The sequence below is a fragment of the Dendrobates tinctorius genome, unplaced genomic scaffold (genome assembly GCF_039654945.1).
Source record: "Dendrobates tinctorius isolate UK_male_01 unplaced genomic scaffold, ASM3965494v1 ptg000098l, whole genome shotgun sequence".
Lineage (NCBI taxonomy): Eukaryota > Metazoa > Chordata > Amphibia > Anura > Dendrobatidae > Dendrobates > Dendrobates tinctorius.
In genome coordinates, this window is record NW_027361766.1 from 16,817,482 (window position 1) to 16,831,944 (window position 14,463).

The following is a 14,463-nucleotide window of genomic DNA, read 5'->3' on the forward strand; positions in this document are numbered from 1 at the left end:
TCCTAGATATCTCTGAATGAAATATTCCAGTTGCAAATTTTTATTCATTGCATAGTGGAATGTGTTCAGAACAATAAAACATAACAATTTATCAATGTAAATCAATATGAATATCCCATGGAGGTCTGGATTTGGAATGATACTCGAAATCAAAGTGGAAAATTAAATTACAGGCTGATCCAACTTCAGTGGAAATGCCTCATGACAAGCAAAAGATGCTCAGTATTGTGTGTGTGTGTGTGTGTGTGTGTGTGTGTGTGTGTGTGTGTGTGTGTGGCCTCCACGTACCTGTATGACCTCCCTACTGTACAACACCTGGGCATACTCCTGATGCAGCGGCGGATGGTCTCCTGAGGGATCTCCTCCCAGACCTGGACTAAAGCATCCGCCAACTCCTGGACAGTCTGTGGTGCAACGTGACATTGGTGGATGGAGCAAGACATGATGTCCCAGATGTGCTCAATCGGATTCCGGTCTGGGGAATGGGCAGGTCATTCCATAGCTTCAATGCCTTCATCTTGCAGGAAATGCTGACACACTCCAGCCACATGAGGTCTGGCATTGTCCTGCATTAGGAGGAACCCAGGGCCAACTGCACCAGCATATGGTCTCACAAGGGGTCTGAGGATCTCATCTCTGTACCTAATGGCAGTCAGGCTACCTCTGGCGGCCCTCCAAAGAAATGTCACCCCACACTAATACTGACCCACTGTCAAACCGGTCATGCTGAAGGATGTTGCAGGCAGCAGATCGCCACGGCGTCTCTAGACTCTGTCACGTGTGCTCAGTGTGAACCTGCTTTAATCTGTGAAGAGCACAGGGTGCCAGTGGGGGGTTTGCCAATCCTGCTGTTCTGTGGCAAATGCCAAGCGTCCTGCACGGTGTTGAGCTGTGAGCACAACCCCCATCTGTGGACGTCGGGCCCTCAGACCATCCTCATGGAGTCGGTTTCTATCCATTTGTGCTGACACATGCACATTTGTGGCCTGCTGTAGGTCATTTTGCAGGGCTCTGGCAGTGCTCCTCCGGTTCCTCCTTGCACAAAGGCGAAGGTAGCGGCCCTGCTGCTGGGTTGTTGCCCTCCTACGGCCCCCTCCATGTCTCTTGGTGTACTGGCCTGTCTCCTGGTAGTGGCTCCAGCCTCTGTACACTACGCTGACAGACACAGCAAACCTTCTTGCCACAGCTCGCATTGATGTGCCATCCTGGATGAGCTGCACTACCTGAGCCACTTGTGTGGGTTGTAGAGTCTGTCTCATGCTACCACGAGTGTGAAAGCACAACCAACATTCAAAAGTGACCAAAACATCAGCCAGAAAGCATTGGTACTGACATGTGGTCTGTGGTCCCCACCTGCAGAACCATTCATTTATTGAGGGTGTCTTGATAATTGCCAATAATTTCCATCTGTTGTCTATTCCATTTGCACAACAGCATGAGAAATTGATTGTCAATCAGTGTTGCTTCCTAAGTGGACAGTTTGATTTCACAGAAGTTTGATTTACTTGGAGTTATATTCTGTAGTTTAAGTGTTGCCTTTATTTTTTTGAGCAGTGTATATGTATGATATATACATAATATCTATAATATATTGTATTCTGACGGTTCACGCTGTGAATTTACTGTTCTCGGTTGATGAAATGTCAGGTTTCCTATGAGTTGAGTGCACTGCAATTTTTTTTTTTTTCTTGCACCACTCACTTTAATTGGTGAATCTGGGCTGTTTCATGTGGCCATACGCGGCATGCTGCCTGCAAATTATTAAGATAATTATTGACATTTGTCTCTGTCAGACCTGGTGATCACAGAACCGGCATAGAGCTTGGTCTAATGTACCAAAATGGTTACTTATTTCTTTTCATAGGCATGGGCTGTGGAAACAGGCAAATATCATGAAGGAGCGGATGATCCTGATCCAGCCAAATGGAAGGCCCAACTCCGCTGCGCCCTTAACAAGAGTCGAGAGTTCAAACTCATTTATGACGGCACTAAAGAAGTTCCTATGAATCCTATCAAAATCTATGAGGTTTGTGACATACCTCAGTCTCAAGGAGCCATCATTAATCCAGGTAAGAAAATAACTACCAACAACCTTGATATTAGGGAACTCCCTGGATGAAATGGAAGGGGAACATGTTCGTTTTTCAGTCCATTCATTGTCTATGGGACAGCCAAGTGCAAAGTTCAGCTTTTTGCAGCAGTTCCATGACTGGAGCTTGAGAACCTCCACTCAGGACGTAGCTGCAGAACCCTGTAATTGGGGTTCCGGAGCCAGGCTCTTGGTATCGCTGGGGTCCAAGTGGTCAGATGACCAGCAATTAGTACATTATATATTCTACATAGGGGTTCACCTGGGGATTTTTGGGGGAATAACTCTTTAAATTCATACAGTGTTCTCCAACACTTTAAATATTGTATGGTATTTATTTGTGTAGAAAATTGGAACCTGCTGCCAGATAGTTATGGCAACTGAAAAGCAAGTGAATATACAATCCGCCAGAACACTAATCCCTTTAGTAGACTGTACCAGAGCAAATTAGCTTAGAGATGTTTACTGTGTGCAAGCCATGCCGTCATGCCAGGTAAAATCAACATCAGTATTTGAGTCTTTCAGAAAGAGCCCTAAACTGTAAATTCTGTAAAACTATGAATTAAATATCACCCTTCATGATCCACATTAGAGTAAGGGCGTCATAATTACACATTGCAGCCATTTGCCTACACGTGGTGCAAGATAGTAAAGCAGGCTATACACTTGAAAGCCCTTTGGCACCTTTTCATGAGTGTGACCACTGACGATCTGAGGCTAAAATCGGAGTTGATCTGGAATTTGTTTGGTTGTTGAAAAGTTACTCATGTCAAACTCTTATCACGTTAAAAGGATTTACTGGGACTTGAACATTGATGGTCTATTCTTTATGATAGGTCATCAGTGTCTCATCGGTGGGAGATGTGACACCCGGGACCCCGTGGATCAGCTGTTCCCAGTGTCTGCAGGCATTGTTGAGTTACAGAGCTGCACAGCTCCATGTACTGTATAGTGGTCGTAGCTAGGTACTACAAATCCACCCCCTATTCAAATCAGTAGGGGCCGGATGTGCAGAAGCCAGCCATGATCACTAGTCCATAGACAGAGCACTGCAGCTCCTTAATCGACTGTGGTCCTGGGTGTCGTACTCCCATCGATCAGATGTTGTTGACCAATTTCAAGGATAGACCATCAGTGTTAAAAGTACCAGACAAGCCCTTTAATAGAAGTTCAGATCAAGGCAGACATCGATTAGCCTTCTATCATTTTAACTTATTGCTATGTGGTCCAAAAAAGGCAACCTTTACAAATAAGAGAATAGGAAAACAGCCATCAGAAAAAATTCATGTATGAGCTATTTTGGGTAAGATAAGAAAGTTGCCAAATATTGGGTGTAACAAGTTAGAGCCACTAGATACGTAAGGCCCTTTTAATCTATCCTGATTGGTTTGCAACCATCAATCCATTTAAACATATCTACTGTATCTGAGCGTAGCCTTTATGCGGTCATTAACATTATTGCTTGTTGGCAGCACCTCACCTTGTAGGACAATGACGAATGCACTCGCACTAATGCCGATTCAGTCCCACACAATGCCGAAGATGATGTCCATGTAAATTTTACTATATTATCGATCAGTCTAATGTCTGTTCCATTCGACGACAGGTTCAACTGGATCCTCACCATGGAATGATGAGGAATATGACGAAGAAGATATAAGCCAGTCTCAAATTCACGTCCCAATCCAAGAGCCATTCAATGGATTAACAATCAATGGTAAATATCCATTGTTGTTTTTTGTTACTTTTATTTCTTTTTCTTGGACATTTTAGGTTTATGTATTTTGTCGGTAGGACAAACTAGGCGAATGAAAAACTCGTATTTACTTCCCATTGCTTATATATCATCTGTATATTCTGTAGTGCTGTACAGAAACTGTCCTGTTCTCAGTTGGGCTCACGGTCTAATTTTCCCGATCTGAGACCCTAAACACTAGGGCAAAATTTTACATTTTAGCAAGCAGATCACATTTTCAGTATGTTTTAAACATGGAAGGAAATTCCAGCAATCGTAAGGATAGTTTAAAATGGCACCAAAAAGCTTTACCTACAAAAAAGCAAAGCCTTATGCACAATGAAAAGTGACCTTTTTGGACCATCGTTTGTAAACTTAATCGGACTGCAAATGGATTAAACTACCATTCGAGCTTCCCACGCCATCCATTAGCGATCAGTAATGTATGTACAGTGTGCACATTAACATACTAACCGCGTGTTGTATTCTGCCGGTTCTGGCATCACTCCAACCTCTCTCTTCCACCATATGACTGCAGTGGTGACCAGCCGGATCACATAGAATTTCATTGTGGACCGGAGGTCACTGTCAATGTAAGTCTGAGACTCTGAACGATACTTACTTTCTTAATGTCAGAGCAAGAGTTGGCTGCACGAGCCGGCAAGAAAGACCCGATGCAGGGGGAGGACCAGAGACTCCTGCTGGAGGCTTATCTCACACAGAACCAAAAGATTAACAGCCCAAAATTGGAAATGCCAGATCATTATTTCTGGTGACTTCATCTCATGCCGAATTGTCGGTAGGCCTTCATACACATTAGACGGTTGGCCGAATCTTTCGATATTGGAGGGTTCAGTTGATGTTAGTCAAAGGAGTATGGCTTCTTAACACTGATGGTAAAATGATCTGCAACTTTTTTTTTTTTTATATCATGTACATTTGAGATTGTGTATTGTTTGGAGATGCAACTGTCCTGAGAAAAGAAGGTTAAAAAGTTCCAGGTTACCTTAAAGGGAACCAAAGATCAAAAGAAAATGTGCAAATACCCTGTTGTAAGAAAAAGTACATATAAATAACATGGGGTACTTCATTAACATTGTTTTGATCAAAAACGTGTAAAAGCCATCCCACAGCGAAAAACTGTACCCCAATCGAGACGGTACCTAACTCTTGGAGTTCACCTGACTATGTGTCAGCAGACGTTAAAATAGATAAGGGCAGAGGAGGATGGGGTCCTGACTGGTGAGACACCTGTCTGTAGAAAGCTATATAGACAAAATGACCTGCCCAAAGAAAGGGGAGCTACACCCCCGTTTGTGCAAAGTGCAAAAAAGCTAAACAAGAACAAAAAATTTTTTAAGCCAGAGCATATGCTAGTATAAGCACAATGCTTAGCTTCTGTTGGAAACCTTTACCCCCTCAAACCATGAATGATTGTGTAGCCAGTCAATTAGTTTTATGACCCCCAAAGCGCTGCTCCAGTGGCAAGAACTCATGGCAAGAAGTCAGTTTCTACATCCCACACAAGATATCTCTGTTCCTCCTGATCAAGGTCCTGCAGGCACAATTACAGCTTTTTGTACATTCTTGTTGCATACTAGAATTTCTCCCACTCGGTTGTCTACTAAAGCAAAGTGATATTGAACGGCGCTATATAAGCCAAGAAAATAAGTGGTGAGAGTCCATTCCATGGTTACCAGACGAGCAATGGGAAGATGTTATTGAAGCCCACACATTGGGATCTCCAGCAGCCAACAATAAAATAATACAATTATATAATTTCTATCAACTTGTCCCCATCCAGGATTCACAAAATTGGTAATCACTAAACAACAAATGCAAGGGCTCATACAAGACTTTCTTGCATCTAATATTCAATGTTACGGTTCATACTTAAGGGGGTTTTACACATAGCGATATCGCTATAACGTCACCGATTTTGTGATGTTATAGCGATATCGCTATGTGTGATACTTGCCTCCGACCGGCTCCCCCGCTGTCCATCGCTGATCGCGCGAGAATGTCCGGCTCCATTTCTCGTTGTCCGCTTCCTGCTGTGACGACGAGCGACGCTGGACGCGGGCGGGAGGACGTCTTCATCACTGTGTGTGAAAGGTGAGTATCGTGCGCTGCATCGCTGTGAGATCTTTCTGTGTGAAAGCTCACTAGCGATCATTTAGCGATGCACCAGCGATCCTGACCGGGTCGGATCGCTGGTGCATCGCTAAATGTAAAAGGGCCTTTAGAGTAACAGTCGTTTTTATGTTTATAAATTGATAATGTGTGAAAATCAGATGTTTTATAATATATCTTATCAGAGAAACCTACTTCTTTCTCCGCCAGGACTGATTCTTTACTTTCAAAATTCTCAATTCTGGGGTAAAATCTGTGTTCGGTGAAGACAGATTTTCCCATTCTTGAGATAGATGAAAGTTTGTGCTTAAGAAGTTCTATGGAGAACAGCATCATATATACATATAGCTTCTCCCTTTTCCTCCCTCTCCATAAAATTTTAAACACCAACTGTCATCTCCAATCTCAGTAATTTGAAAATCTGTCTTCAATGACTACAGATTTTACCCATGAATTGAGCGTGGAATCTCAATCCAGAAAGTGAAAGAAGCCAATTTCTGTGATATGATAAATTACAAAGTTGCTTATTTTCATGTAAAATACTCTTTTAGGAAATAACAAATGACCTTAATTCTTAAGATAAAGCCCCCGTCACACATAGCGATCTCGCTAGCGAGATCGCTGCTGAGTCACAAGTTTTGTGACGCAACAGCGATCTCACCAGCGAGATCGCTGTGTGTGACACTGACCAGCGACCGGCCCCCCTGCCGGGTATTGCTGATTGCTGTGGAAACCTCTGGACACTTTTGGGGTCGCTGGTCTCCCGCTGGCCAGCACGCATCGCTGCGTGTGACAGGCGGGAGACCAGCGATCAGCGCGCTGGTAACTAAGGTAAACGCAGGGTTTCTAAGGGGCGCGCAGCGCTTAGAAACCCGATGTGTACCTTAGTTACCAGCGTGCTGATGCAGGGAGCTGGTAACCAAGGTACACATAGGGTTTCTAAGTGACACATGCCCCTTAGAAACCCGATGTGTACCATAGTTACCAGCTCCCTTCATCAGCGTGCTGGTAACTAAAGTACACAGCGATGCCGCGCGCTCGGCATCGCTGGTGCTAATCACTGGTGAAACTGTCTGTGTGACAGCTCACCAGCGATCATGTAGCGAATCACCAGCGATCCTGACACGTTGATATCGTTGTCTGGATCACTGGTGAGTCGCTATGTGTGACGGGGCCCTAATTCTTGGGGAAGTTTTACCTAATTTACTCCCAATTATACTGGAGCGTTTACACTGAAAATTGGTCTATTTGGAATTCTAGACGAGGAACTTACAATATGATGGGGTCTTATTCTACGAGGACCTCCTTCTAGCCACTATAGCCTTGAGATGGATAGGAGATTGACCTCTGTTTCTTTCGCAGTGGGGAAAAAATTGTAGAGATGTTATATTAAAATATGCCATATCACATAACATACAGTATACAAGAATAGTGAGTGTCCCCAAAAATTCCAACAGGGATGGTGGAAGTGATGCAAGTCAGTCCAATGCTGGATTATCCACTGAATTAATCACTGTGTAATCCAGTGGAAATTCCGTGTCCTCATTAGTGCACATTCCTGGAAAATAATATGGTTATGCTTTGCTTCCTTTTGGTATAGTTTTGACATTGCATGATACGAGTGGTTGTTTTATTGTCCAGCGTCTGTATTTCGGGAGTATCCATCGTTTGCACCATGTGTGACCCAATATATAGAGAAACTATATATTAGCAATTTCCCAGGGTTTTTTCTTTCAGTAGTATGAAATGTAAGGTTTTGTTAGACACTAATCCTTTGTAACCGGAGGTGTTGTAAAGGTTTAGTAATGTTGTCCAGCCTGTCTGTCAAGGTTTGGGCATTATGTTACAAATATGTGACCTGTATTTGCCTTTACTGAACACTGGAACATTTGCTACCGAATCTGCAGTGCGCCGGGAATCTTATATTTGTGTCCTGTACTTGCTACTTTTATCTGCTTCAGTGTGTAATCATGAACTACAGTGAGGCTATGAACACATGTAGCATTTTTTTCTTGCAATTTTTTTGTTATTATTTAAATGACAAGCTGCATTTTGCAGTACCAGCAAAAGCTATGAGCCTTTATTTGCCATCGAATCTGAGAATTGGAGCATTTTTTAAATAAATTTCTTTAGCGCTTTTGCAGTGTTTTTCTCCAATGGAAAGCAATGAAAGTGGGGAAAAAAAGCCACAAAAAATACAGAGGTATTTTTGGCAAAATAAAACGAACTTCATTATATATGTACTATAGACAAAGCACACGTGATTCGTAGCGAAAAATGCTGAAAACTCGGAGTTTTGAACTTTTGCTGCTCAGTGAGAAGGTTTTGGATGCAGGATAAAAACGCAGCAAAAAACTGCTCAAAACGCAAGGTTGTGTTTTTGGGTGCGGCATACATTTGTGATTTGTCTACAGGACATGTTTCGTGAATTAAGTTTTATTCACCAAATTATAGCAAAACTTGTTTGCTGCATTTTTGCAGCCGTTTTGCTTTTTATGGGTGAATAAAACTGCAAAAATGCAGAAAGAATTGTCATGCTGCAGTTCTCCAATTCAGTAAGGGAAAAAAAACATGCGTGCGCATGAGATTTCTGAAATCTTATAGCTTTTGCTGGGACTGTAAAACTTTGCAGAAAAAAAAATCCGCATTTAAAAAAACTGAATGTGCACATAGCCTTATGGTTCTGCAGAAGACAGCCAATGTCCTGTATAGGAGTCTTGTTGTACCCGGATGAATGCTGTAGCCTCCATATCATCACTTATATGGATCCTAAAGGTGCGCATTGATTAGTAGCTGAAACGATGACCGCCATACAAATATCTTTATGATTATAATATGTATATCAATGGTAAACTTAATTTTCCAGATTCTCCCATGGCCCCTGCCAGTATTGAGAGTTGCACCTCAGAGCCAAATTGGCCAAAATCTGAGCCACAAGATATGGAAGTCCCACAAACCCCTGTGGCGATGGAGTTTTTCAACACTCCTGAGTTGTGGATTAGTTCTCTGCCCAGTAAGTAAGCCTCGCCATGTTGTCTTCCTATACTTCTTTAGAGCTTGCGCTGAGGGATTATTGTGCTATCTGCTGCGGCTCCAATCTAGATTTTCTTGTTACAGTGACCGATTTAGAAATCCAGTTCTTGTACAGAGGGAAAGAGATGGGCCAGACGATGACGGTCAGTAACCCCCAAGGTTGTCGATTATTCTATGGAGATCTGGGCCCAATGCCTAATCAGGAGGAGCTCTTTGGACCCATAAGTCTTGAGCAGGTTCGCTTCCCTGGTCCAGAGCAACTAGTAAATGAGCGCCAGAAATTGTACACCAGCCGCCTCCTGGATGTCATGGACAGAGGCCTTATCTTAGAAGTGAGTGGACATGCCATCTATGCTGTAAGACTATGCCAGTGCAAGGTATACTGGACAGGACCCTGCTCTCCTTCTCCAAATGTTCCGAATTTGATTGAGAGACAAAAGAGAGTGAAACTTTTCTGTTTGGAGACATTTTTAAGCGGTAAGTAACTATATTTTCTTTATTTTTACTAATTGTTAATTTTTAGATTAGGACATTAACAACATCCCCATAAGGGCTGTCAATTAAAGACTGTATTATCCCTAAAATAGGGAACATTTTGTTAAAGGGGTGGTCCAATCTTGTTCTTAGAAATGAATGCTGTTCCCCCAGTAAAATAACACTTGTACTCACATCCGGTGCCAGCACTGTTCCAGCAGTGTCAGCACTCACTCTTCTGGGTATGTGTGACATTATGTCATGCAATCCCTGCAGCCAGTCAATGCTGGCTTCACTCTCCCTGCCTTCAGACTAGTCTGACCTAAAGAGGAAGTGAGCCACCGGCAGCAGCTGTGACTTCCTCTTGATGTCTGATGCGTGTGAAGGCAGGGAGAGTGAAACCAGAGTTCATTGGCAGCAGGAATCACATGACATAATGTCACGAGATCCCTGGGAGCCAAGTGCTAACACAGCTGGAACGGCACCGGAGGTGAATATAAGTGTTTTTATTTTACTGGGAGCAGACATGCTGATCAAGACAGGGTTGTCTGAGTTGTGGACAACCCCTTTTAAAGACACATACATTATTTTTTATTATTATTTCCTCAAAACAGAGCTCATTACACATCAGAGAGGCGCAGGTGCTAAGCAGCCCTCATATGAAATCGACTTGTGCTTTGGAGAGGAGTGGCCTGATGGCAAACCAAAGGAGCGCAAACTTATCATTGTTCACGTGAGTTACATTCTGCTAATCAAAGTTCCCCACTATTATGACTTTACCACATATGGGCCATTTATACAGTTCAATAATTGGGAAACAGCATTCCTAGGAATCGCCCAACGTACACGCAAACCGCAAGTTTAAAAATCATTATTCTCGGCAGTACATCATTATGTGTAAACACGATATATGCTGCCAATAACATGATGTTCTATGCGCACAGAATTCTAGACTGCTAATCAGGCAATTAAACAACTGATGGGTTTACACATCTACATGGGCCCTTAGATTGGTACTTCAGTATATAAAAGCTGGTAAGACATGTTAGAGAATGGATAGATACTACATTGACAGCTTTTTATGTAACAAGGGTGTGCATTACATTTATCTTTTGAATAGTATATTGATTGATTGACAACATATGCTTAATGTCTTTGTATGTATACATTAGCGGGATGTGCCGGCTGCTTGTTCAGGCTTTTGTACACAAAGGAACATATGCTCTGAGTGGCTCCGCATATGGCTCTGTCACATATTTCATCTTCAAGGCGTTGCCTCCTTTGAATAAACCTCTACCCGTAGGCTCAGTTGCATTTTCTTAAAAAAACAAACTGCTGACATACATGGCTTGATATTCTGAGCTAAGTGATTGGTTGCAGTTCTGTTGACATGAAGTCACCACAACCGCTTTTAAAGGAATTTTTCAGCCCATGACATCTTTTTACAAACTGCTGAGAGTGAAATAAAAACAGAAGCCCTAATACTCGCTTTACCAAACCTCAGTCACTCGTGCTGATGCTTTACTGGTCCCATGCCCATCTTTATCCAGCTCCAGCAATGACTTGGTTGTCGACATGACTGCTTCAGCCAATCACTTACAATAGTATTGACACCATTGAGGTCACCTCTGCAGCACTGACATTTCGAGACGACACCACAGAGACTGGCGTAGTAATCGGTGAAGAGGATGGGCAAGGTCTATTTTGGGAGTAGATGTCCCCCTGATGCTTCTTTATGTACAATCCTGACCTTTCACATTATTGTACCAGCCAGTGTTGTGGTGTGTAGAACCTCAGCAGCCCATCATTGACCAGTCGGCTTATGATGCACAGTATTACAAAAATCTGTGAAGAGATGTATCATATATGACTAATATGTAAGGAGGCACAAAACAAAAAACATAACTAATAATCATAAATGATGAAGAGTAATCAGATGGTTAATGAAATAAAAGATCTCAGATGCACAGATAAAGCCTTGTAGCACGATAAGTATTCAGTGTGGAAAGTGCAAATCTAGCAAAGGGGTCCTACAAAATCCACCTTTATTGCATGTCTATTAAAATTCAATATTAGAAACCGCAGACGCATTTCTGACATACGTCCCTTATTTATTGCATGAATAAGTAACGATGTATGTCAGAAACTCGTCTGTTGGATTTTTCTCACTTTTTATATTAATCATAAATGTTACAGCCAAAAGTTCCAAGTATTATTTGATATTTCAGTGCAATATTTTCTGTGTGCTCATTCTTTGGCAGAGTTGTAAATTCGCACATGTTCATATATTTCTTCTTTTTTTTATGGTAGATTATTCCAATTGTGGCTCGGATGATTCTTGAGATGTTTTCTGGAGATGTCACTCGCTCCTTTGAAAGTGGAAGTGTCCGCTTGCAAATTTCTGTTCCTGATATCAAAGACAACATTGTAACCCATCTGAAACAGCTTTACCGCCTTTTACAGAACCACCAGGGTCCTGACGGCTGGCCAGTCATGCAGCATGCGAACATGCAGCCACCAAATCTGCAACATGCCCCGAATCTGCAGCCACCAAACCTTCATATGGCTCAGGCACTGCAAGCTCAGTGACCGCATACGTATATAATTTGTAGGACCTTGATGACTATTGTAAAGCGTGTGATCCAGCGTTTTTCTTTGTGGATGGACTATCAGGGCATAGCGTACTCTGACCTAATTAGTGGTCTTAGAGATATAAACCAGCAGCCATACTTACTATGGAGAAGATAAGGGTGCCTGAAAAGTAATGCAGCCAACATTATATCTTTTGTTTGCCTGTGCACAAGTCACTTACTGTACTTAACCAATGCTTATATTAGCAAATATTCCAAATATCTACCTTTTTTATGCATTGTTGTTTTTTTTTTTTTTTTGTAAATGTTCTAAATTTCTGTTATTAGCAATCAGAATATACATTAGCACAAGTGCCTCGAGAAAGCTGGAATTTCTATGGCATAAGCAGCAATAATCATTCTACAGATTTTAGAAGACAGTACTTATTTATTATTTTTAAGGTGTCAAGCCATTATATCATTTTTCTATTGCTATCTACCGAGATAAATGCTTTGTCATCACATTCACTCTTCTTACAAGCTTGGCTGCAGAATAGGAATTTGTACAAAAATTACGTTATAAAATACTTATTTTCTACTTGCCTTTTTAAATATTGTTTTATTTTGTAAAAAGTAAATTTTCTTACTGCTATGTCAAATTGTGTGATTTGTAAATTTCTGCACACTGCTTCACATTTGCACATGTAAGTGTTAATAGAAAGTTCTGTTGGGTGACAACAGTATAGCCTTTACGGTTCACACATGGCTTTATCCACATTCCCGAGACTCTAGTTCTGCTGCTTAACCAAGACAATTTATGATTGCCATTAGTCGGCAAGTTTTTGGTGGTTCAAAGGCTGAAGATATATCCGTGTCTGGTGTGTAAGTATATGCGCACATAATGGGGCCGCTTCATCAAAGCTTTCATGCCAGAATTATGGCGTTAAAAGCTTTGAAAAGTACCAAATTTAGGCGCATCTGGGCAGAGCTTGGGTGAGCAGAGGGCGTGACTCCACAGCCCGTCTAACTCCGTTCTGTATGCCAGAATTCGCAGCACAGTCGGAGCGGTGCACGCCAATTCTCAAATGCTCTGGATTCATGAAGAGGTGTGCACCTCTTCATGAATCAGGAGCATCTGACTCCACTACGCCCCCCATCAAGACCGGGGTGAACGATGCTGGTCTTAATGATTTGAGCTCAATGTTTGTTTTTTTTAGGCTCATTCTAGAAAAAAAAGCTAAAAGTAAAAAAATAAATTAATTAACCCCTTCACCCCCAAGGGTGGTTTGCACGTTCATGACCGGGCCAATTTTTACAATTCTGACCACTGTACCTTTATGAGGTCATAACTCTGGAACGCTTCCATGGATCCCGGTGATTCTGATATTTTCTCGTGACATATTGTACTTCATGTTAGTGGTAAAATTTCATTCAAATAACTTGCGTTTATTTGTGAGAAAAACGGAAATTTGGCGAAAATTTTGAAAATTTCGCAATTTTCCAATTTTGAATTTTTATGCCCTTAAATCACAGATACGGCACACAAAAAAACTTGATAACTAACATTTCCCACATGTTTACTTTACATCAGCACAATTTTGGAACCAAAATTTTTTTTTGTTAGGAAGTTATAAGGGTTAAAAGTTGACCAGCGATTTCTCATTTTTACAACACCATTTTATTTTTAGGACCACATCACATTTGAAGCCACTTTGAGGGATCTATATGATAGAAAATACCCAAAAGTGACACCATTCTAAAAACTGCACCCCTTAAGGTGCTCAAAACCCACATTCAAGAAGTTTATTAACCCTTTAGGTGCATCACAGGAATTTTTTTGAATATTTAAAAAAAAAAAATGAACATCTAACTAAAAAAATACTTCAGGTTCAATTTTTTTTATTTTACCAAGGGTAACAGGAGAAATTGGACTGCAAAAGTTATTGTGCAATTTGTCCTGAGTACGCTGATACCTGATATGTGGGGGGAAACGACTGTTTCGGCTCATGGCAGAGCTCAGAATGGAAGGAGCGCCGTTTGACTTTTCAGTGCAAAATTGGCTGGAATTCAGATCGGACGCCATGTCACGTTTGGAGAGTCCCTGATGTACCTAAACAGTGGAAACCCCCTACAAGTGACCCCATTTTGGAAACTAGACCCCCCCCCCCAAGGAACTTATCTAGATATGTGGTGAGAACTTTGAACCCACAAGGGCTTTACAGAAGTTTATAACGTACAGCGGTACAATTAAAAAATCATATTTTTTCCACAAAAATGATCTTTTCACCCCAATTTTTATTTTCCCAAGGGTAACAGGACCCTAAAAGTTATTGTGCAATTTGTCCTGAGTACGCTGATACCCCACATGTGGGGGTAAACCACTATTTGGGCGCATGGCAGAGCTCGGAAGAGAAGCAGCGCCATTTGAC

The 14,463-nt window shown here is 41.8% G+C and overlaps 1 protein-coding gene across 2 annotated transcripts in view; it reads left to right on the top strand.

Annotated features, from left to right (window-relative positions):
* The window catches only part of IRF6 (interferon regulatory factor 6), a 33,574-nt gene extending 20,881 nt beyond the window's left edge, over positions 1 to 12,693 (top strand). For both annotated transcript variants that reach the window (XM_073587128.1, XM_073587129.1), the window contains exons 3-8: positions 1,865 to 2,069; positions 3,696 to 3,806; positions 8,824 to 8,970; positions 9,075 to 9,467; positions 10,079 to 10,197; positions 11,775 to 12,693. In XM_073587128.1, coding sequence (XP_073443229.1) covers positions 1,865 to 2,069; positions 3,696 to 3,806; positions 8,824 to 8,970; positions 9,075 to 9,467; positions 10,079 to 10,197; positions 11,775 to 12,053 — 1,254 coding nt within the window. In that variant the 3' untranslated portion in view covers positions 12,054 to 12,693. The remainder of the gene's footprint in view (positions 1 to 1,864; positions 2,070 to 3,695; positions 3,807 to 8,823; positions 8,971 to 9,074; positions 9,468 to 10,078; positions 10,198 to 11,774) is intronic.
* The last annotated feature ends 1,770 nt before the right edge of the window (positions 12,694 to 14,463 follow it).